Source organism: Python bivittatus, unplaced genomic scaffold (assembly GCF_059951505.1).
Source record: "Python bivittatus isolate LINGU-HERP-01145 unplaced genomic scaffold, Pbiv_v1 ctg000270_np1212, whole genome shotgun sequence".
Classification (NCBI taxonomy): Eukaryota; Metazoa; Chordata; class Lepidosauria; order Squamata; family Pythonidae; genus Python; species Python bivittatus.
Window position 1 is genome coordinate 2,144,871 of NW_028277050.1, and position 25,156 is coordinate 2,170,026.

The 25,156-nt window shown below is 41.1% G+C and overlaps 1 protein-coding gene across 7 annotated transcripts in view; it reads left to right on the forward strand.

The window, feature by feature from the left end:
* PTPN6 (protein tyrosine phosphatase non-receptor type 6) overlaps positions 1-21,955 on the forward strand; it is a 38,687-nt gene extending 16,732 nt beyond the window's left edge. For all 7 annotated transcript variants that reach the window (XM_015887700.3, XM_007420414.4, XM_025165217.2 and 4 more), the window contains exons 5-16: positions 37-247; positions 2,690-2,806; positions 3,935-4,048; positions 4,523-4,619; positions 6,566-6,645; positions 6,741-6,890; positions 7,353-7,484; positions 10,256-10,410; positions 17,426-17,493; positions 18,477-18,628; positions 19,038-19,135; positions 20,428-21,955. In XM_015887700.3, the coding sequence (XP_015743186.1) occupies positions 37-247; positions 2,690-2,806; positions 3,935-4,048; positions 4,523-4,619; positions 6,566-6,645; positions 6,741-6,890; positions 7,353-7,484; positions 10,256-10,410; positions 17,426-17,493; positions 18,477-18,628; positions 19,038-19,135; positions 20,428-20,554 (1,501 nt within the window). In that variant the 3' untranslated portion in view covers positions 20,555-21,955. The remainder of the gene's footprint in view (positions 1-36; positions 248-2,689; positions 2,807-3,934; positions 4,049-4,522; positions 4,620-6,565; positions 6,646-6,740; positions 6,891-7,352; positions 7,485-10,255; positions 10,411-17,425; positions 17,494-18,476; positions 18,629-19,037; positions 19,136-20,427) is intronic.
* The last annotated feature ends 3,201 nt before the right edge of the window (positions 21,956-25,156 follow it).

The following is a 25,156-nucleotide window of genomic DNA, read 5'->3' on the forward strand; positions in this document are numbered from 1 at the left end:
AAATCTGTTGTTTATCTCACCTCTCCTTTTCTTCAGGTGGTACCATGGACATCTTTCTGGTCCAGCAGCTGAGGCTTTACTCCAAGCCAAGACTGCACCATGGACCTTCTTGGTGCGTGAAAGCCTTAGCAAGCCTGGTGATTTTGTGCTGTCTGTCCTGACTGACCAGCCTAAACCTAGGACTGATGCTACTGGAGCCCACAGCCAAGAACGACTTAAAGTTACCCATATCAAGATCATGTGTGAGGTGAGAAGGTGGGAGAGAGGGCAAAGGAGGAGATAGAGAGCTCTTTCCTCCCTGCAAGATGGTATGCAAATCACTTCTTACATGGTTTCACATGAAAATCCAGTTGGGAAGCTGGTGACCCTTAACATTTTATCTACTGATTTGTAATATTTCACATTTATATCCATACATTATATCTTCACCAATGAAAAGATAGTTGCACTTCAAACGAAAAGGGAATCGGGTTCCCAAAAGAACCTTGTTGGGCCATAGAAGATGACAACGATAGCTGTAGTCAAGTTTCCTGAGGTTCAGGAGCTGGATCCTGAGAAGTAAGGGGGCATCATGTGCACCAAGAAGTGGGCCTGGTGAAGCAGGGAAGGAATGTAACTTGGGCCTAGTCAAGGTAGAAACTGATAGCCTGACTTGGGTCTCTGTGTTTCGTCTGTGCTCAAATGGAAGCCAATGAAGTTTCCAAGCCAAAACCACATTTAAATATAGATTTAAAAGGGTCAAGATAATCCCAGTTTCCCAGGGAATCTTCGATCTTTTCCCCACCTTGGCTAAATATGGAAAATATCTAAATCACTTGTAACCATAGCACTGTTATCTAGTTCCCATTTGGAATTGTACAGATGTTATAAAATTAAAATTATTGAGTGCTCATTTATGCAGAGTGCTGTCCTAGGCCGCATTTTTATATGATGCTCATCCCCAAAACCAATTTCCTTCTAAGCACAAAAGCTGATCTTCCACCCTGTGGTTTGTCACAACTTTAATTCATTTCTCTGACAGGTTCACAGGAAGACCCTGGGATGGACTAATGTTTCCATGTTCAATTAATCATAAGTATTAAAATACTATAATTCTGATCACTTGGCAACAGAAAGTCTTGAAACTGTCTTTTTTTTAAAGCCCATCTGGCTTGCTATACCCAACAAGGGCAGTAACAATTGTTTTCAGCTGGTATTCACCATCCTTTTCTTCCCTCAAGCAGGGTTATAGGAGCAAAATTAAAAGGAGTAACATAGCTTCCTCTTTCTGTTAGCTAAGGAACACTAGGACATCTTAATTCCAGTATCTGGTAGTCAACTAAAGAGGCCTGGGTCTCCTGAGGCATACTATCAATTTAAAACTCTACAGTTATAAACTGACATAAAAAATGTCTATTTAGAATAGTATTGAGCATTTATTAGGAACACACAACAGCAACATCTTCTAGCAAAGAAAGTATTGGTGTGTGTTTGGTTTAGGTTTGATTTAATTTCAGGAGAGGTCGGATAAACAAAGGAACAATATGGTGATTAGGCCTTAGGGAAGAATAGCTTGGAAAGAAACTGGCTCTTTGCCTTGAGGACACACAAAATAAAAGCAACCCTCACATCCCAGAACCTCTCTCTATCTCAGTTTTTGCTGCGCATAGAAATCTGGGTTGGATTATATCTGTCCTGGGTCTTGAAAGATTTCACCCCACATCTTGGAGTGGGCTTAGGATTCCTTCTTCTCCTTCCCAACAGCCAACTGCTGCTCCCGAGGAGATTCCAAGAACGAAAGCTTCCTGCAAACTTCTCCCTTTCTATTTAGCCTCAAAGGGAGGGAAGTTGTCCCTTTGCTCAGGGATGCTCTTCATCAGCCTTCGTTAGGCTTCCTTAGTCGCGGGGATGAGTTTACATGGCTCTTGTGTCCGTGTGGTCTCATCTAACAGGAATCATGAAGAGTGTGCATTGCTAGAGGCGCCCATCAACAAAACATCCAAAATTAAGCAACGTAAGAACAACAGCAACAATGAAAAGCAGGAAATAGAAACTTCGGGGGCTATGTAAAACATTTGAAAGGACATTGTGCAGAGTCAATCTGTGTGAGCAAAGCCCCCGTCCTCAAAATGACAGTGTTAAAGAAGCTGTGCCTTGTGGAAGGTGCGCGTGGCTGCTTCAGAAGTTGTCCCCAAACGTGCACTGCGTGGAATTCATGGGATTGTCAGCAAAGCTTCCACAGGCGCCCTCTCCTGGATGGATACCCTTTGAAGCTGCTGTACCAAGTCTTCCAGTGCTGTCCTGCGCTGTGTTAATGCTTCAAGGAAGAGTGCTGCGCTTGTGCTAACATGCTTTGCAAAGCACCCCTTTGGAACGTTTTGCACAACCCAACACAAAAATACAACAAAAAGTCCCCTTAAGAAGAGACCCCAAATTTTAACGATCTCCTTTTTCTGTCTAAAAATACATTGGTATAGACAGAGACGATCACTTTGTTAATACAAAACCAGAGGCCAAATGTGAATAAAAGAATACTTAACTGTTTTAATTCAAGTGGCGGTGATTAGCTTTCCACAGCATTGAAAAGATAGCAGTTTAGTAAAAAAATAAAACATGGGAGCAAGATTAGGTGTAGATACACAGGCATAAAGTCACCTACATATATGAGGGACAGGAATAATAATGCTTTTTGTTTTCTCCATTTTTCCAGAAAGGGCAGTACACAATTGGGGGTGCAGAAAAATTCAGCAGTTTGGCTGACTTAGTGGAACATTTTAAGAAGATAGGAATTGAGGAGGCATCTGGATATTCTGTGTATTTGAAACAGGTAAATATGGATATAAACTATTACTTATGAAATTTACAAAGTCTCCCTGAATTATTCATTCTGTTGTCTAATACAGTTTATAGAAAGTGATGTAGATGTGTAAATTCAGAGCTGATCATATATTATTATATAAATATAAATTTATATAAATATAAATATATATATATTTATATTATTAATAGCAACAATATTATTCAACATTATTCTTAAAATTAAAGACAACCTGTTCATAATAATCACAAAGCCAATCATGCTAATAAGATGGGCATATACAAGGTATATTGATGAATTCTAAACTACTTCTGAAATTTAACATCAGATACATCCATAAGTCTTAACTTCATGTCCTTGATATTTTCCATTTGTCAACTTCTTTTCTCAGGCTCTAATGCCTTTCAGTACTTGGCCTTAACATCCTGTACAGAGATACAAGTTAGATTTTCACAAAATGATAATGTGATTTGTTTCATTTTGACTTTGCATGTTCTGTATAGACAGTCATTGTGGTTTATAGTTTAGTAAGATGTATGAGCCCAGTCGTAGTAATGTATTCAACAAAACATGGTTAAAGCAAACCATAGCTTAATGTGATGTGTAAACCTGGATTCTTTTTTCAAGTATTTTGCTGTCAAAATTTGGAACAAAACTCCTATCATTCGTATGATGTCTTAGTGGGCATGTCCAATTATAAAATGTCCATTTTCCAAAAGTCGAATTGCTATGGTTGCTCCCTGCCACTTTTTTTTATCTCCCTCCGCTTTCCAATGGTCCCTGCAATCTTAGTCTATCTGCACAGGTTATCACATTTGCAAACAAATTTTGGGGGTGGCTGCAACTATGGATCATGTTCCGTTTCTAAGAATCTTACAGACCATCTGCAGGCCAGAGATGTTCTTGGAAATATAGCTTGTCCTGGAAGCTGATGCTTTGCTTGTAGCCTGCTAGCTTCCCATTCTTCACTTGTTTTATAAATTAAAAATATATATACCAAGCAAAATTTAATTAGGATGGAGTAGGAATCTGATCAGTGACAAGTGAAATATCCATAGGCATCTTACTTGATGGTCTCTGTCTCACACATTCCATTTTCCCCCTCTTTCATTTCATTCTCCCGACACCTTCTCCAAGCCTTTCAATGCCACACGAGTGAATGCAGCTGACATTGAAAACAGGGTGGAAATGCTCAAAAGGAGGAGTCAAGCAGAAGAGGCAAACAAAGGTGGTTTCTGGGAGGAGTTTGATGTAAGTAGAGTTTTCTACAGTGAGTTATTCCTTATATTTTTGCCTCTGGATTCAATGTTGCAATCCAAAGATTCATACACTATTTCTGGAACCTCTAGCAGCCCCAGTGAAGACGGCTCTAGGGAGCTGTAATTCAGCAACATCTGAAAGCCAGAATTTCCTTACCCGCAATACAGTTGTGGAGGAAATTCGGACTCAGACCAATGGTGTCTCAAGCTGAAATTCATTTCCTTATCTTAGAAACCACCAGTTCCTATGCTTTGCTGATGCGAGGTGGCCTTACCCAACAGGCACATAATCAATAGCCATACTGTAATTGTGAACTGTAACAAGTCCACTAATTGAACAATTTAAATATTTGAAGATCTATTTTGGTTTTTTTCCCCTTCTTTTTTTTAATATGGATTAGCCTCTTTTCTTCAGCTTTTAATTATATCTGCCTTATTAAAAACTTCTCTTCATTTCTTCCTTCAGAGCCTGCAGAAGCAAGAGACAAAGAACCTGTATGATCGACATGAGGGTCAAAGACCAGAAAATAAGGGCAAGAACCGCTATAAGAATATCTTGCCATGTGAGTTTGGTATTCAACCTTGCTTAACCTATGTATATAATATAATACAGTCAGATGACTAAGGGGTAATATTTCAACTGCAGGAGGAGGATTTTATTTACAAGTACATCTCTGCTTTTTGAAACAACTAGTTCCATAAAAATATACAGTTAGCATTAAAGCAAAAGTCTAGTTAGAACTTTATTACATGTTGCACAACCTTTTGTAGATACATATGAGCTAACTTTCCACTCTATAGTTCCTGATGGGTAGTCAAGTCAATTTTCTTCCAGCTTGGGTGCCCCAAAATTCAAAAGAAAAATGTCAATTTTTCAACCTGAGCAACTTTTGGTAATTAGCAAGGTTATTTAATTTTCTATAAAATTTGACATATAATAATGAAAAAATGCCGCGTATCAGAAGCATATACAAAAAATACAAAACTAGCAAATACCATTACACGATTAAAACAAGACTACATATTAAAATCTAAAACAAAAACTGATAAGCCAAGATAAATGTGAGAAAATAATAGAATATGACTAAAACTAGAGGGGGAAGAGCGATAGTGCAACTCAAGCACCTTGAGTTCTTCCATGGGATTGATGAGTGGTGGCCTTTTTCTCATGAAAGAAATTCCTGCCAATCTCTGCTTCCCAGTTCTGTGGTTCTCCCATTCCCTTCCCTTCAGCTGTGAAGTCACCTGAGTGTTGCGGTTACAGTGGCTTTCCTCAGCTTTGTTTACCTGTTGTTCTTTTTCCTCACTGCCAAGACCATGGGTTGCCTGCTGAGGGATGTTTTTTACTCTCTCTCTCCCTGGTTGGAGAAAGGGAATGCAGATTACCCCTTGGCCTTGCTGCAGTGGCTGTAGCTAGGACAATCATGGGCCATTGTGGGAATGGCCCAGAGTGGTCCCTTCCTACCCTATGATTTTATTGATGGTTCTGTGAGTTTACTTTGGGAACGGGGTGGTCTTGGTCATGTTATATATATATAATGATATATAAGATGCAGGCAGGAACAGTATACACTGAATGGCACAACCAAGTAGCTGGCATTGTGTACAGGAACATCTGCACAGTGTATGGGCTAGACCCTCTCAAGTCCAGATGGGAGATTCCACAGAAGATTGTAGAAAATAACAGGGCTAAGATCCTGTGGGACTTCCAGATTCAGATGGGCAGGCAGGGACTGGCCAATCAACCAGACATCATGATAGTAGAGTAGGACCAGAAGACAGCAGTGGTGATAGATGTAGTAGTGCCAAGTGATAACAACATCAGGAAGAAGGAGTATGAGAAGCTGGAGAAGTACCAGGGCCTGAAGGAGGAACTAGAGAGGATATGGAAAATAAAGGCCAAAGTGGTCCCATTGGTGGTAGGAACACTCCTAAGCTGGGAGAGTGGCTCCAGCAGATCCCAGGAACAACCTCAGAGCTCTTTGTCCAGAAGAGTGCAGTGCTAGGAACTGCTAAGATACTGCGCAGAACCCTCAGACTCTCAGGCCTCTGGTAGAAGACCTGAGACCGAGGAAGGCATATACCATAGGGGTAAGAGGGGATTTTTAAAAAATATATATACCATCACTACCCCCATTCCACCTCTGTGATTTGGGAAGTTTCATTCCAGTTGATTTCTGTCTGTCTGTTTTTTGGATGTGTCTGTAGACTGTTATGAAAATGTGCTTCTCTAAATAAAGATGTTAGAATCCCCTTGCAAAGAAGGAAGTGGAGGAAGTGAGGAATAATATTTTGCATTTCAACTATGTAGTGTTGTTGAGATTGGGATAGGACAGAGCATTTGCCAGTGCTATCTTGGAAATAAGAACTTCAGCACTGTTTCCAGATGCTTCAGATAGGTCATAAAAAATAAAAGCTGTCTCCTGCCATTTGTATCTAGAAAAGTTACCAAAATCCTCTCACAAAAGGTGTGATTCTTCAGTGACATGTTACTTGTCTGATCTTCTAGTTGACCACTCCCGAGTCATCCTTCAAGACAGAGATGTGAATGTTCCTGGGTCAGATTATATCAATGCCAACTACATCAAGGTGAGGATTAGTTTACCCTGTAATATCTGGAGGAAAAAGGAATGGGGTGGATTTTTTTCTTGGGTTTTTTATTTCATCTCTTTATTCCTTGGTAGAACCAGCTGTTCAGCCCTGAGGAATGCAGTAAAACCTACATTGCCAGCCAAGGTTGCCTGGATGCCACCATTAATGATTTCTGGCAGATGGTATGGCAAGAAAATTCACGCATCATTGTGATGACCACTCGGGAGGTGGAGAAAGGAAGGGTAAGTAGATTCCCCTGAAAATCTCCAAGAATATACCTTTTTATCCAACTTTCTATCTTTACAGGGTACTGTGTCTTTTGTTTCTAATTTAGTCTATCTCCTGTAAGAAAAGATCCCTTAAGGTATGTTGCTAATCTCCAACGACATGAGCCAAACATGAAGCACAAAAGCTCAGCATAAACTATCTGTGCTGATGAGAGAAACTCAGGGAGAGGATCAAATGGGGCAGAGAAATGCTTAATCATAATTCTTCTCCTGAAGAAATGTGCTGTTGCACCTAACGTTGAGTTGGCCTTCTACTAAAATCACTTTGGCTACTGAAAACATTCCAAAGTTGCATTTGAGGAGGAACCTGTAAACTTGTTTCATTTCTTTAAATGAAGATTTAAATTTAAATTTAAATAAAGTTCCAATGTTGCTCTTCCAGTCCCTCCCCCTTATCATCTTTCTGTTTCCTAACAGAACAAATGTGTTCCCTACTGGCCAGAAGTAGGAAGCAGCAAGGAGTATGGACCATATATCGTGGAAAATAATGGAGACCATGATGCCCTAGAATATAAACTCCGACACCTTCGTCTTTCACCAATCAATAATGTGAGTACCTGAAGCCTTAGAATATATTGTTGCAAAAATTAGTTCCTGGTCTCCTGAGGGATAAAGCTGACAGAAACTCCTCTTGCATGAGAAGGCAGTACTAATGGAAGACTTCAACCAGACTCTGGACAGAAGTATTTCCTCAGTCTTTGCAATGTTTTTTAGAGATGCACAGTGTTCCCCACCCCGCTTTGAATTCAAACCTTGGTGGGAACTAACCAATGAAAAGAAAAGGAGACAGAAGAAGAATAATCTTTTTTCTAGTTTGGTCTGTCTGAATAGAAGAGGAGTCCTTTTGATGATGATTTCACCCAAAGGACTTTGGTTGGATAGACACCTTTTGATCTCCTTCCAAGGGTTGATTGAAAGCCTTCATTCCCAATGGTGTTTGGCATCTCAGTGCAAGCTCTCCTAGAGGTTTACTTCCTCCCCCCCCCCCCAATTGCAACGGCTGAGTATAGTGACAAATGTCTGCTAGAGTTTTGGTTATGGAGGATCCTAATGCAGTCAACAGCCTCAGAAGAGCAGAGACATAGCACAGGAAACCATACCCACATCCCTGATATGTCATCTGGATGACCACTTAGCTATATCAACAGAGTGGTCTTGGTGATGAGAAGGCTTCATTTTGGGAAGAAGCAGCACCCCCCGGGAATCCACCTTTTTCTCCTCAGACCTAGTGACAGTAGCGTCTCTGGCACACCATTTAACTTCTTCTAATTATACTTCATGGTCCTTCACCTCATGATTTCCTCCCAGGCAATGATGGGATTCAAGCTAGGTAATCTCTTTCATAGTTCAAAATATAATTGAAGTCACCACAGAAACAGCCAGGGAAGCCAAGAGGTGCTGTGGCAATCCTACATGCCAGGATGGTTCCCTTCTTCTGAACTGGTTCCAATAACAGGAGTGTTTGAACTTAAATTTAACACTTAAGACAACCCTGAATGGGCTGGCCATGAAGGAAAGTATCAGGGAAGAAACCGTCAGTGTGACTCCTTTCTTCCTGAAGCTGAAGGTAACTTAGAAGAATTCTAACACAACTGGAAGATCAGTTCCTTCAACCAACGGGTGGTGGACACCATCTGAAAATGTTCTTGATTTCTTGCATCTGCCAGGAGACAAATTCATTTCCTCACCAGTTGCAAAGATTGCCTTTCTGGTTTACAGGAAAATTGTACTTTTAAACACTAATTATTCTTGAAAGAAAGGGTGAGAAGCAAGCCATTGCTTTGTTCAGTTGGGGTTTGTTTTTAATTGGCTCACCCAAGAAACACAACTAGATAAAAATCTGAAAGATTTTGTCTGAAGGATAAAACGCATGATGATCAGGTTCCTCTGGTTGGTTAGTAAAATGATGGAAGCTGCTTATGGCAAGCAAGATAAGATAATAGCGTATCATCATAAGGATAGATCTGCGATGGGAGGAGCAATAGTGAATGTCAGCTCTGAAAAGTTAAGTTAAGATGTCAGGGATATTCCTAATGGGAAAGAAACAAAGAAAGTACTTTGTCCATAGCGTAACATGGCATTCACCACCATATCATGTGATGAGATGGGTACTACAGCAGTGCAGGGAAGCCATTACAGAGGAGGGGAAACAATATCCCCGTGTTTAATCTCCCTCCCAATCTTAGTAACTTTTTTAAAAAAAAGGAACACTACCACAAAGAAAAAGAAAAAAACAAAACTCTGCTGTGATGGGAGGTATCTTTCCTTTTAGCCCTCTTGGACAATGAGGGTAGAAAACCAATTTTAAACAGCATCAGTGGCCAGGCTGGGGCCAAGTGTCCTGTTTTTCTTCAAGCTGGAGAGGTATATTAAAGAAGAGAGAGGGAAGAGAACATGAAGGTTTAAAGATCTAAAGAAAGCATCTATTCTTTAGCCATTGCTGACCAAATCTGCTTATTTTGGGTGCACATATCCACTTGGATGCATAAAGAGGTAGATGGGAATAAAATGGACAGAGCTAACATGAAGGTGTGTGTAAGTGTAGAAACAGGCAATGCAAAGAAGTGGGGTTTTACATTTACCACCTCATAAACTGGAATAATGATGGAATATCATCTCAGGAAAATAGAGAACTGTAAGTTTTTAAAAAGTCAGAAAATAATGAAGCAAAATTGATCTGTGCACAAAAATGAACAATACTTTTCCCTTAGTTCTATGTTCAGCTTAATACAGGATCAATTGTTCAGTGTTACAAGTGCCAGCTGGATGTTTAAGAGACAGAGAAGAAACAATTATTCCTCTTCCTTGCATCTTCTAGCGTCATTTAAAAATCGAGTATGCTTGATTCAGAATACTTTGGGAGAACTGTCATCAAGATTGCAAGCACTATCCTTTTGCAGAGGTATTCTGCCAATTTTTTAGGGAAAGTGGATCTCAAGACACCCTCTTTCACTTGTTTGCTCCTTGGCACTTTCTTTGCTCCACAACTTTATCAGAGAACCTGATATAGCATTTGAGATGCAGTATTAGATGAAGCCAAGGTCACTGGGAATGAACTAAGCCACAATGATGCCTAACGCATGACGTCCAAATGTACCAGTTCTTTAATGGGACTCACAGAGGAAAACTTCTTTGTCCGCATGGAGTTTCCAGATGGCTGGCTGGCAGGAAAGGGGAACTATGCTGATCTTCCACTGTCAGTACTGGGAGCCTGGTGGGTGTATTTTTTAGTTACTGCAAGCAGGATGGAAGAGCTGGAGCAGTGTAGGATAGAAGAAAGAGTAGCAAACATGTGGGTGTGCTTTGTGTTCACATACTAGGGTGAGGCTGTGAGAGACATCTGGCACTACCAGTACCTGAGCTGGCCAGACCATGGAGTGCCCAGTGAGCCTGGAGGAGTTCTTGGCTTCCTTGATCAAGTCAATCGGATGCAGGAGGGCGTCCCAAGGGCTGGACCCATCATAGTGCATTGCAGGTGAGTGTTATGCTGCTAATGAGTGCATATTGTGAGATAAGCCACAAAGAAAACTCTGCACACTAATGGAGAAGTCATTAATCTGGGATCCAGCAAAACTGACTAAGTTTTAATTATTATATTCTTTTATTAAAAGTTTTAAAAAGAAGATAAAAACGAATACAAACTAGTATAAAGTAAGAAAGAAAAAAGAAAAAGAAAAAGCTAAAAGTGCAAAAAAGTAAAAGAAAAATAGAAAAGAAAGAAAAAAGATACAAAGAAGTGGCTTCCGATCTTCTTTACAGCAATTATAAGTACAACTATAAATTTACCTCTTTCTCTAAAGTTACAACATGTCTCTCTCCTTTCTATAATTTATTCTGTCTAATCATCAAAACCATAAATCATAAGTTCATTTTTTTCTGTTTTCCACAAAACGTCTATTAAAAAGGCCTTGAAAAGTATTCGGAAGCTGCAACTGGTGCAGAATGTGGTGGCACGGGCAGTTACGGGTGCCTCTAGGACTGCGCCTGTAACACTTCTGCTGCGCAAGCTGCATTGGGTGCCGGTCTGCTTCTGAGTCCAATTCAAGGTGTTGGTTATGACTTTTAAAGTCTTTCACGGCACGGGCCCAGGTTACCTGAAGAACCATCTCGTTCTGGTTACATCGGCCCATCCCACCCAGTCCAATAGGAAGAGTATGTTACGGACCGCATCACCTAGAGAGTTTTAGCTGGTGGGGTCCAGGAGGAGAGCCTTTTCTGCCGTAGCTCCCGCCCTCTGGACTGTCTCGCCCACTGAGGTGAGATCAGCCCTCGCTCTTCCAATCAGCCTTCTGAAAGGGCGTCAAGCCTGGCTCTGCCAACTTGCAGGGGGACTCAACAGGGTTGGCAGCACTGGGGGTGGTTGGTAGCTTGAGGACACTCTCTCTGCCTTTTTAATTTGTAGTTTTAACTTTTTAGTTTTTATTTTAACCCTTTGTAGTTTTTAACTTGTATATTTTCTCTAAGATTTTATAGTTTTTTTTACTTGTAATGCTGTCTAGAGTCACTTGTACGGTGAGATGGGCAGCAGGTATAAATTTGAAAATGAATGAATGAATGAATGAATGAATGAATGAATGAATGAATGAATGAATGCTTTCCAGTCAGCAATAAATGTAGATATTGTCTTTTCACTAATCAAATAAGTCAATTTGGCCATCTCAGTGAGTTCTATCATCTTCACCAAGATTCCACCATTATAGGTATTGCCAAGTACAAAAACAAAGTTCCATGATTTTTTTTCGTCCATCAGACCCAAAAGAAAGACCTCTGGTCTCAGTTGTATATTAATCTTTAAAATCCTCTGAATCAGTGTATGTATTTGAATCCAAAATTTTCTAGCTTTTTTACATGTCCATTCAACGTGATAAAATGTCCCTTCTTCTTGTTCACATTTCCAACATGTATGTATGTATGTATGTATGTATGTATGTATGAAATGTATATGCTGCCCATCTCCCCCAGAGTATCTGAAGTGCCTTTATACATTCTAGAGAATTTCTCTGGTGACATATCCCAGCGGTACATCATTTTGTAAAAATGGTCTAAGATTATAACATAGTGTAAATTTCAACCCTTTCAACCATTTGTCCCATTATTCCATCTCTATATAATAACCAAAAAATTTAGCCCACTTTATCATACACTCTTTCACTTGTTCTTCTGTTTTGAATTTCAATAGAAGTTTATACACTTTAGCAATTACATGTTCATCATTTGTACATAATTCCACTTCAACTCAGTCTTACAATGTTTAAAACCATAAATTCTTTTTTCTACTTTAAATCTTTCTAATAACGGTAAATAAGAAAACCATTGGCAACTATGTTCTTCTGCCACCAGTCCTTCTCTTGATTTTATTTCGTATTCCCCTTGACAAAATTCTAGTATCTCACAATAAGTTAGCTATTTGTATTTGCCTATTGTCTATAAAATGCTATTTGTTTTAAAGGTGTTTTTGGGCACAACCTGGATTTGTATCTATTCCATATTCTCAATATGGCACATCTAACAATGATTTCTAAAATCCACATTAACCTTGACTTTATTGTACCACAAATATCCATGCCACCCAAAACTCAGATCATGTCCTAACTCCAAAAGCCTTCTGTTTCTCAGCAGCACCCACTTTTTCATCCAAACCAAACAGCAAACTGCAAAATACAATTTAAAATCAAGTAAACCCAATCCTCCTCTTTCTTTTGACCCTGTAACACCTTATATTTAATGTGTGTGTTTTTCCCGTCACATAAATTTAGATATATCCTTTTGCCATTGTTTAAATGGTGCATCAGTTGTCAAAACAGGTATTCTCTGAAACAAAAACATCATTCTAGGTAGTATATTCACTTTTATTACAGAAATTCTCCCCAGCAATGACAGTTGTAGTTTCTCCCATCTTAACATATCTATTTTAACTTCATTCCATATTTTATTTTGAAATACTATACAGATAGTCCTCACTTAACTATCGTTCATTTAATGATGGTTCAAAGTTACAAGGCCTCATAAAGGGTTCTTTATGGCCCATAAAGAACTTCTGGCTGTCATAAAACGTTGCCCCCCCCATGGTCATGTGGCCACATTTCAGGCGCTTAGCAACCAGCTCACATTTATGACCAGTTGCCAAGCGCCTAGCGATTGTGTGATTGCCATTTGCAATCTTCTCTGCTGGCTTCCCCAGAAAGTCAGTGCAGGGAAGATTGTAAGTGGAAGGGACAGAGGGAAATCTCTCAGTGGTGTGCAGGAATGGAGCACAAATCCTGAAGATTTGAGCTCCATTCCTGCACACTGCTGAGAGAGGGGAGGGGAAAGAGGATGGAGTGAAAGAGCTATCTGCTGAAGGATTTCAATTCCGTGCAGAGCTGAAATACTTCAGCAGACAACTTTTTCACTTAGTCTGCTTAACCACCCAGGAGATTGCTTAATGACCGCAACTGGGAGTGCCCGGATTGTGGTTGTTGAGTGAAGCAATCATGTGGGTATCTTGTCTGCCATAGATCTTCACGCAGAAGCTGATTATATTTTTGATAAGAATGAACATGGCTGGGGAAACCTCAGCAGAGTGTTTTCACCTCCCTAAATACAACATGTCAGTGGTTCTCTATCACCTCATTGGGCCCCATGCATGAATAATACTGCCCTGTCTCATACTCAGGAAGGTAGTTGGGTATATATTGTGAGCTAGTACTAGGATACTAATTGGGCTAATATGTAATGCTAATCAGTTTTAGCCCTGAAGGGAAGGCTGAAAGCAATTTGCATGCAGAAGGTGAGGAGTAGCAGCAAACAAGTTCATAAAATTCATTCATCAATCCATGGAGATCTGGTAACATTAGTATTGCCCAGTTGTTAGAGACTGATGGGCGTGAATGCAAAGTCTGTGACTTGGGAGCATATCAAGCTACTAAGATTGAAGGTTGGTCTGCCTACCTCAGAAGTGTCTACATACAAAGTACACTCTTCAATTGAGCTATACCCCCTTCCAGGGCATGGCCCTGCTGAATAATTGGTGGGACACCAGTTTTGCTTTCATTCCTGGTGGGAAAAAAATCTCCAAGCTAATGAAAAGTTGGCACAGTGTCTAGGTTTCTATATATTCACAGAGCTCAGTAGCAAGTTTTGAGTTTCTCTACTTTCTCCCATCTTACCTGCTTGTCCATATTGAATCTTGTCCAGATTTGTGGGATCAGTTTTAGGTTTGGGGGCAGTGAATATTCTCTTGATTCTTTCCCATCATGGCTCATTCAAGGGAATTTAATGAATGGGACCTTGGGATGCATAATTATGGAAAGGGTAGTTCCACCTGCCATTAAGAAGATGGCAATCCAACCACAGTTGAAAAAAAATCCTCTGTGGACCTAGATTAAAATAAGGAGTGCCCAGTGGCAATTGTTCTTGATGAAGTGACTGAGTCACTAGACAGTAGCTAGTATAGGTGGTCACACAACTGTACTGGAAAGATACTGATCAACTAGATTAATTTCAGATCTGGTGAAGGGGGGAAATCAGTTGCCTGATTGATTATCTTTGCTAGAAGAGAGATAACAGAAATCTCACTCTGCCATTCACATTAGATATCACCACTTACAAAATTCTACTGGCCTAGTATTCCAGCTACAATTATCGGAAGTTGGAGGCCTCAACAACTTCTTAGTCACTTACCCTCAAAATTATTGCACTGGACAATCACAATCACTGGAATTATTCCCAATAAATGGCAATGGTAATTCCTTTAGACAAGTTTTTAAAAGTATTAGATTCATAGTGGATGACAAATCAACAACTTCTCCTCCTTCTCTAAACCTGCATAAATAAAGGCAATATACACCTGGAAGGATTTGAATGTTTGGGAGAATTCTGAAATAGCAGGTTCTAGGTGGTTTTTAGAATGTTTTGGAAGTGGTTTGAGTAGTGATGGAAGGTGTGGGAGAAGTGCGAACCCCCACTGGGACTGTTGATGGTGGTAGCAAGTGAGTGGATGTCAGTGCCAGTGGAGATTGCTAGGGGTTGGTGGAAGAGTTAAAGTGGAGGCTGGCTCAGAAAAGCCTGGTGTGAAGTGGATTGTTAGATGGAGGGGCCAGGTCTTGGTTGGTGAAGGTTACTTGGCTTGCTGGGCTGGTGGTCTATCAGACTGGTTGGTTGTTGAGGGAAGCTGTCTTGGCCTGGTGTCTGCTTGTGGTCACTGGCGATGGAAAAGCAGAGGTCTGTCTGGTGGATTTCCTTCCTTGAAAACACGTAGACCAGATGGAGCTGCAGTGTTGATAATCCTACTTTGGAGGTTTGTCAGACCTTGGGTGGAGAGCAGTGGGCAGACATATGACAGTAGGGAGCCAGAGCAGTGGGAGCATGGTCAAGCTGATGGATCTGTTTGCTGCTGGCCTGAGCCCTGCAGCCACCTAGGCATAGCCTGTGGCACTTAGACTATTCTCGTCATGGAGAAGGTAGCTGATCTGGCATATATAACTGAGAACTAAGGGGGTCCAGAGATGTTGCAACCCAAGGCAGGGATATGGTGTGTTATCATCTAGGAAGACTTGTCAGCTCTCAGAGGTCCTGCACTACAGATAACTGGGGGGTGGCATCTATGGAGCAACTGGGTTTGTTGCTGCTGTAGTGACTTTCCTGCTGCATAGTGACATCCATTGCCAATTGATTTCATTGCCAGGTTGGTGATGGAGTCCCCAAGGCTGATAGTTCTTGGAATCTCAACCTGCCCTGAGACAGCGTTGAGTCTGGTGTAGCTCAGGAGTCTGTGGATACCATGACAACATTTGACCAGGTGTTACATACCAGGTGTTGCACATCAGACCTGGTTTTTGTCTTGGGGCAGGCACAACATAATCTGCAGGTGACGGATCACTCTGCTTTTTGGCTTCCTGATGCTGCCCAGTCCCCAGAAGGTAAACCATTTTGCCCCAGGTGACTAATGTATCCAGTCGGGTTCAAAAGGGAGCTTGGGGTTTTTGCCAAGAATCTAGTGGACATTTGATTGAGGCCATAGTCCTGGCTTATGCAGCATTTCCCTGTGCATCAAACTTGGGCTGTTCCTTAGTTTTCTGAGGAGCTCTGGGAGATGAAATGACTAAAGAGAGGGCTAGATTGCCTTTGAAGGAAAAGTGAATCTTGTGGAGCACATACAAAAGCCCATATTGGGGATTATATCATGGAAATAAGAGTGGCAAAACATAGCTATTTTTCTGCTCTTATTGCATCCACAGAAAGCTAGCCAGTGGCCCTTTCAAGGCGACCCATTTGTTGCTGGGAGCATCTATTGCACTGCTGTGAAGAATATTCTAGGCATCTAGCATATAACATTGCTCAGATTCAAAGTGATGGAGGGGTGGTCTTGCTTGGTTAGCTGGAATGAGTCTAACTATGTGGCTCCTGAGGAAACAGACAGGATCCTCCAGTCTGTTAACCTGTTCACCTGTTGGTTAGGTCCATGCCCTTCCTGGTTGGTGAAGGCCTCCTGGGAGGTGACATGGTTCATGCGGTAGTGACAGCTTCATTGAAGAAGGGGGTGCTCCCACCTGTCTTGAAGGAGGTGGTTGGTATATTTCCTCAAGAAGTCATCATTGGACCCAATGGTCCTGGACAATTTTCATCCAGTTTCCAACCTCCCCTTTTTGGAAAAGGTAGTTTAGAAGATGGTTGCACTGCAGTTTCAGAGGCCCCAGAGGAAACCAAGTATCTAGACCTTTTCTGGTCAGGTTTCAGGCCAGGATGTACTATGGAGACAGCATTGACCACACTTGTTGATGACCTCTGGAGGAAAGAGAATGAAATGGCCCCTATCCTGCTCTTCTTCAATTGGCCCTGAAGACCTGGCTCTTCCCTAGGCTTTGGGCTAAGATGAGTGGAGGATTTCTTTGGGTTGGTGTGTATGCAAGGTTGGTCGTGGTCTAGGAGAGCCACTGTTCTTTCCTTGATTCATTTTTTTTAATATTCTATTATTTTTGCCACCCAAAGTTGTCTAGAATTGGGCAACCTAACTAGCGTGATTAATAAATAAATTCTCCTGAGCTTTTCTTTGAAATGCTCCAGAAGTATCTTGTCAGACAAAAAATCTAGGCATAATCCAATAAGGCTATTCTCTCCTCTACTCTCCTGTTAACATCCTTTGGGAACACTGGCTTTGGCTACTGTGCCCGCTGGTTCACTAGAGTGGAGAGTACAAGGAGCACTGCTTTCTCTGTGATAGCCCCTCCATATTTGTTAGATTTTTGGTGCCGATCTCTAGGAAAATGTAAGACACTTATTTGTTTAAATTGTCTGTTCCTGAGTTATGACCATTTGTGCATTCTGCTCTCAAGAATGTCATAGTTGGCTCAGTTCTGTTAGTGCTTTTAATATATTTATATAGTTTGGATCAGACCCCACTATTGTTTGTGGAAGAGTCATAAAATGATATAAATGTGCTGAAATTTGTCTACTTTGTGCCCAGAATGCACTCCCGTGCCCATAATCCCCATTTCTGCCTTTCTCTACAGTGCTGGGATTGGACGCACTGGGACCATCATTGTCATTGATATGATCGTGGATATGATCTCCACCAAAGGTGAGTCCAGTTTTGTATCTGACCTTGGACTGGTTTAAGCGTCCATTGCTGCTTCCCCCTGGTGACCTGCAAACCAGCAGTGGAGGCTGAGAACAAAAACAGCCAAATATTAAAGGGTCTGAGAGAAAAGGACAGTTTGCAAGAGGACTGTTGGGGGTGCCTCCCCTGTGCTTTGAAGTGCTTTCTGCCCATCCTTGAGACAGCAGAAAACTGGACCAGTGTGACATTTGCAGTCCTCATTGCTGATCCCTATCCTGCCTCTCTTGCCTCTGTTTCAAGTCACTGCAGCCCCATGGCTTCCTCCCAAGGCAATGGGTGACAAAGGCCAATAGATTTTGCACACCTTGAGAGAGTGTCAGAATAAGCAGGAAAACACTACCCAGGGATAGCCACGGATCATTTAAGGCTGGCTCCCTCATGGGCTGGGAGACACAGCAGGAAACAGAGGTTGGCAGAGCCTGTTAGGGATAAGTGGGGAAAGGCCCTTGATTAGCCATGATGGGGAAGTTGCTACCTCTACCTTTCGGGTGACACCAATCATGGGCATTCAGAGCCAAACACTGCATGAGGATAGGTCCAATGAAATTTAAACCCTGACCAAGTAAATACTGACTGTACTGAGGTTGAAATCCCACGGAAGTTAAGAAGGTTACTCCAGGTATCTTTAATCCTATTTACATCTGTTAATGAACTTAAGCAGGGCATTTTTGCCACTATAATCAGTGGGATTTAAAAGTGCTTAAATGTTGCTGGATTGTATCCTTTGTTATGAATTAGTAATTAAATCTTTTATTATAGAAAGTTACCTTTTCATATTTAACCATTCATAAATGTCCTTAAATGCTACCGAAAAACAGCCTAGAAATTCTGAACAACATGCATACTTCATCAGAGGGAACTATCTTAGTGCTTCTGTGTAAACATGCCAAAAAGTCTGCACATTTTTAACCTGTTTTCCTTTTCTCTTTCTCACTGTGTCCCAGGACTGGACTGTGACATAGATATTCCAAAGGCCATTCAAATGGTCCGGTCCCAGCGCTCAGGAATGGTGCAGACTGAAGCTCAGTACAAGTTCATCTATATGGCCATATGCCAATTTATAGAGACCACCAAAAAGAAGCTGGACATTATGCAGGTATAGGATTGGAGGAGGCATGCAAATGCCACTCTGTTATTTTGTGTGATGGTTATATTTTCCTCTAGAGAAGCAGATGGCGCCCACCAAGATATAGTTAGCTCCCTAGCAAAGGGACGGTAGCTATGGCACGCTCACCTTCTAGCAGCCATGTTAGAGACACTTGTTAGAAAAGCAAGCTGGTTTATCCCCATTGGTTTAGCCCTTGTCGTCTGCATTGGCTGTGTAGTAAGCAGCGGATCTTGGTTGAAAGACTTGCCAGTCAGTGTCGCGGCAAAGGAGAGATTTCAAGTTCCTTCAAAGTCAGGCCAGAGAATGGAAGAAGAATGGCTTTGCTTCTCATACAATAAGAGAGTGAACAACTAACACCCATCTAGCCATACTCTTACCCCTTTTCTCCTTGCTGCAGTCTCAGAAAGGAAGACCAAATGAGTCTGAATATGGGAATATCACCTACCCACCTGCCCAGAAGTCCTCACACCCCAAAGCTTCTAGAAAATCCTCCAGGTAAGAATGCTATCACCGCAGCAGCATCATCATCTCCTGTATTCGTGACCATCTCAAAGCAAATAGTAACATTTATGAAGGCAATCCAATGTTCTGAAAGTGGTAGAGATTAGATAATTAACATTTGTCTTTCCTGGAGCAAATTCTAAACAGGCAAGTTTCATGTCTAAAAAATGTTCAGCAACGTTAACTTTAAACTGGATGGAAGAGGAAGAAACTAGCAATAATGAACGTTTTTCTGGTTTTATCAGTGACATAAGTAACACCATCCCAAGCTTTCTTTCTTTCTTTCTTTTTTTGGTACTATCATTGAAAACAAATCTCTATGTGAATCAAAACCTGGAAACCACATCCTAAGAGATAGGCTGAAAGATCTGGGTATGTTTAGCCTAGAGAAGGAAGGATGAAAGGGAGTCATGATGGCAGTCTACAAATCCTGTCTACAAATCCTGTCACACGCAAGAGAGATTACTTGTCCTTTGTTGCTCTAAAATTTAGAATTAACGCCAGTTGATGGAAGTTGCAGGAAAATCACTTTCAGCTTAATATGATCAGAACCTTCTAAAACTATGAGGTGTTCAACAGGCTGCCTTAGGAGCAACCTTCTTTGCTGATGCTATTTAAGCAGAAACTAGGCAACTTGATGAACTGAAGGGACTCTGAAATTTGATCCTGCGTATATGTGAAAGTGGACAATTGAGCTCCAAAGTCCATTCTAATAATATGATTCTATGCCATATACATGCTGCATTAAAAGGCCACCTTTAAGAACATTACATAACCTGCTCTATGTATGAAGAATACACAGGAGTCAACATATTTCAGTAGAGCAGAAAGCATCTCTCTTTGACTAACTGGTATGGCTGTCTATCCTACTGGTATAAAATTGGATTTAAGTAAGAGTTGTCACATGTTCTCAGAATGTGAATGTGAGTCTGGACCTAGAGACTAGTATGTTCTCATTTATTCTTTCCACCCCACCTCAACCCATTTTGCTTAGTGAATAACTTCCTTATTTTTTCATGTAAATCAAATCATACTTGGTTTGTTTATGCAAACTGGTTAAGTGTGATTTGCCAAAAAAAAACAAAACAGGCTTGAAAACCATAATTTGATTGTTGCTTTCTTGTTGGTCATCTGACAAACAGAAAGCAGCAATGTTTTTCCTTAAAGCAAGAAAGAGAGGAATATGAGAAGTTGCATGAGGTTCATGCACATAACAAGCCCAAGCTATGATTCAGGATTATCTCTAAACCTTGCTTGCCTTCTTTTGCTCCTTTTCTCGTATACAGGCAAAGGGAGGAACCCACCCTCTATGAGAATTTAGAGAACATGAAAGGGAAAAAAGAAGAGAAGGGTCAAAAACAGTGGCCTTCAGGGAAGGAAAAGAAACCTAAAGGCTCTTTGAAGAAAAAGTAATGCTTGCTGGCTCCATTCACAGTAAACATGTGGCCTTGTTCCCTGCTAGCAACTTTCTCTAGAGGTTTACAGAATTGTAGAGGGCTGTCCAAGATACTTTGGTCCTTGCATGGAAAACCCAGATGGTACTTTCTCCTTTCCTCAGCTCATTCATTTTCTCTCCTCCTGTGGTCCCTTACCTATATTATTTCAAACTCTCTTAGACATCTCTGTTTGGATGTTTATTTCATTTGCATGTGGCATCTTTAACACGTTGCCCTTGTGCAGATGGGGGTTCTCAGCCACCAGCTTATGCCTTCTCCTTCCTTACCTCTTAAATCTCCCCATCTTCCAGCACATCTACTAGCTAGGTCTGCTTTCAAGTCTCGGCTATTTTTGAGTCCGTGCCAAGTACCTTGCTCTTCAGTCTAGATGCTAAAACTTCTGCTTGTTCTCTGAATTCCCTAGACCTCTCCAAAAGGGCCTTGTCCTTCTCATTTTTTGGAATGCAGCCCTTGCTAGATGGTTCCAAGCCTAGAATGGATCCAGAGCTGGCAAACTCTGCACTTCCGCTTTGGGCCATTCCAGTTACTGTATTGGACCAAGAAGCTGGATACACTGCTTTTAAATAAGCATTGCTTCCATAGCTTTACCTTTACAATCCAGTTTTTCCTACTGCCTGTTTGAAACTTCATCAGATCAAAGCTGACCGGGTTCCATTTACAGCTGGGAACCATAAGCTCAACAGCAATCTGTCTAGTCACCAACCATTTGCAATTGCACTCTGTAAATAAACCAGATATTTGTTTGGTATGTGCCCCCTCTCACTCTCTGAGTATATGTATTTAATATATTAACTGGAATTTGAAGCAGAGGTTCCATGGGGACTCTTGGATAAGCGTGTGCGTCACGGAGGGATCCGTATGTGTTGGCAGACAAGTAACCAATCTGTCACTGGCAAAATACAGGTATTTGCTCCTTCCAGTGTCTAAGACTGCACGTTTTGGATTTTTAAGCTTGCTTCTTTTTTTGTTTTGCAAAAATATGTGTAAAACTAATGAACACTGAAATCAGCATGCGGCATACAGTTCAGCACCCGATAGAACTGTTGCATGGATGTAGGCTATAAATATTTCAGGCTGCCCTGGGATGTACCACGTAATATGTAATATTAAAAATGAAACATTACTGTACTTTTAATTTATTCTGAAATCATTTAGTTTTCCACATGAGTTTAAAGGGAGAGCAAAAATCAAAAGACACTTGGATTAAAATGGGCTGGGGGAATGCTAGGGATCAGAGAAATGCTTTGCAGCCATATTCAGGCTATGTTTTGTATTTGTTACCCATCCAGAGTCTGTTAGGATTGGGGCAGACTATAAATATTGGAAATTTTTAAATAAACAGTTGATTTTCTCTGCAGATTCACTGATTTGGTAGATTTCCCACTGATCCGCTGTCCTCTTTTGCGTTACAATTCCTGAACTACAGAACCCCGCAAAAAAAGATATGGTAATTCCTTATTCCTTGAGAGGTTTTTCTATCACAACACTGCCCTCTTGTGCTGCACATCAGATTATTATTTGAAACTGCTGCAAAAAGTAGTGGGTTATTGTAATCAGAGCCAGTTTGGTGTAGTGGCTAAGGCATCAGGCTAGAAACCGGGAGACTGTGAGTTCTGCCTTGGGTACAAAGCCAGCTGGGCCACCTTGGGCCAGTCCCTCTCTCTCAGCCCTAGGAAGGAGGCAAGGGCAAGCCACTTCCAAAAAACCTTGCCAAGAAAACTGCAGAGACTTGAAGACTGACTCAAAGCACCCCCGAAAGAAACCCTTTCAAAGTGGTTGAAATGTTTAAGACAGCCACCACTAGCTTGTAATAAAAGCACAATTAACAGAAAACAATTACAAACTACTGTATACTGAAATGTTGCACAAAAGCTTAACATTCAGCATACCTGAGAAAATAAAAAATCATCAACTTGGTAGCAGGGGAGCATATCAAGATAAGACACTCCTGAAGAAGTCTTTTTTGTGAGCTGGAAAGCAAGACCAGCAGAACATTTAAAACTTCTTGAGCATATAAGACCAGAGCACCCAGCGTGACCATGAACCTTCAAGGCGATTGTATAAGCCCTACTAGAACAACCCAACTGTATCTCCTGGCACTGCTGAACCACTAAGAAAGAATCCCTGTTTTCTTCGAAACAGCTTTCAGTTAATCTATTCATTCTGTATTATTTCAGAGATCAGTTCAGCACTTCTGTGTTTTATCTGACTTCACTCTGCTTTATGCAAATGTTTGATGGAAAGAAATCTGTATCGTGCCATCACCTACTGTAATGTCTGTAGAGGAGAGTAAGAGGCCGTCCCTGTCTTCCTCTGCTGCCTGTTGGAATTCACCATCAAGGAACAGAGCCACTGCAACACAAGCATTCACTTTCACACTCACATTTCCACACCAGATGTTAGTCATTCAAGGCTACATGAGTTGCCCGTGCCAAAAGTTCTACAGAGAAGGCAGGTTTGCTTGCTTATCCTTCTCCAAGCATCCATAAGGAAGATGGATGCCATTCTTAAGGCTGGAAAACAAGTTGAAATGGATCTTGCTAATTGATGTCAGTCAAATGTGCTGAGATTTATAGAAAACCAGCTTTATTGCCTTCTTCAAAAAGAGGCATGCTTATATTCAGCTTTGAAATAATCCTGCTGATTCAAAGAACTTCTATTGAGTTTTAGAATGAAGTCTTTCATTTCCTGCTTAATGTTGTGAGTGAAAAGGGATGAACGTATCTGAAGTTGGGGACGATGCAGCAGCACTTTATATTCAAAGACAGAGGTGCTTTGCACTGCATAGGGACAGTTACATAGCACCTGTCAGTAACTTCTTAAAACAGTTGCATCTTTCCAGGATCACATGGCCGCCCTCACCAGCTGCAGCACGAACCTGGGAAAAGATGCAGTTGATGTGGCTTAAGGAGTTGCAGACAGGTGGTGCGCTCTGAAGCCCCTTTTTGCCTTTGAAGCTGTAGTGCCCCACAGCCCTATTGAAAGCCATCCACTGTCTCATAAAATGGTGTTAAGATTGCTACAAATGAAGAGGGTTTTTTGTTTAAGGATGCTTAGGAGGAAAGTCATATTGTATTTCCAAAGGTTAGGCAGCACTCACTAATTGACCAGACCTGACACCAGCATCAGGTTGCAAAATTCTTTTAACTAGCCCTGTAGAATCAAATATGGGAAGAGAAATGGTGCTTTACCAGAGTAGATACTGAACTTTTACTTGAGAAAAGCTTCAAGGCATTTTTACGTGTTCACCTACAGCTACTAGTATTGTAGATTGAGTTGAATAAGCACTACCCAGTGGAAGAGGGCCTTTTCCGTTTTTATCTACTATAATCATTTCAATTTCCCCTATTGTGAAATTGTATGATTGATGCTATTATCTGGCTTGAACGGGTAATTTTTTTAAAATTGCCATTGCTTTACTGACATTTTGGTACACAATCTAGGGTGTTTTTTTATCCTTGAAGGTGTTTTTCTTCCTTTTTCTGTTTTAAAAAGGTAACAGTTCCCTCAGCTTAAGCTCCGCTCTCAGTGACTATGTGGACTACACGTAGTTGTCTTGGCAGCAACAGGAAAGTCGCCTGCCATTGCCTGTTAGGAGATAGAGAATGACTTCCCACTCTACCCTACAGCCTTGGATTTTTCTGGTAGTCTGCTATTCACATCTGAGCAAGATCCAATCCTGCCCAGCTCTCTCAAGATCAGTCATAGTCCGGGAGAAGCTGTCACCTACTATGGCAAAACACAGCCTTTAAACAAAATACACTCAGAAATTGTTAACACCAGTTGTGAGATCAGTATTTATTAAATCTGCATGCTGCCTTACTTCCAACAACTCTGGGTGGGTAATTGCCACTCCAATAGAAGCAATCTTGACTCAACCGCAAGGGTGCTAAAAAGCTGGAAACTTCTGTTCCCATCTGCACATCTCTAGTTCTGAATTGTAAGAACTGTGGTTGATCATAATCTGGCATACCAAGGGCATCTCGCTTATGTGCCAACAGGTATAATCAGGGTGGGAGTTCTAGTTCACATTTTAGCTCCTGCCATTTAGATTTTGTTGATGGTGCACTGAGAATCCAGGTAGGCTTGGGATCTAGCAAAGCACCTTCCAGCATCTTTATTTGCAAGAAAATCTCTGGGCCTCAAACAAACCCTGCATTAAAAAAAAAAAAGGAAAATGTGTCCACCTTCTTGTGGGGGGAACAAAAGGTAAGCTAGGGAACTTCCTGGGGGCAACAAAAAGCAATTCAGTTTGCCTTCTGGTAAAACGTTTGTTCTGACCTGTCATGCCCATTACACCATTTTATGATGGGGCATCTCCTCACAGCAGCCATATTGTGAGAGTGCCCTTTACATGCTTTAAAAATCTCAAGTGTGCCCAACAGCTCAAATTACTATATTAGCTTATTCCATTGCACAGATAGACCAGCAGGTATTACTCATATACTGTTTTCATTTGAAGAAAATAATATATTTTAAAATAAAAATTCTGAAACTAAGTGATTAGCTATCTTCATTATTTTTAAATAATCATCCCTAGTTTTCTTCTCCATTGGAG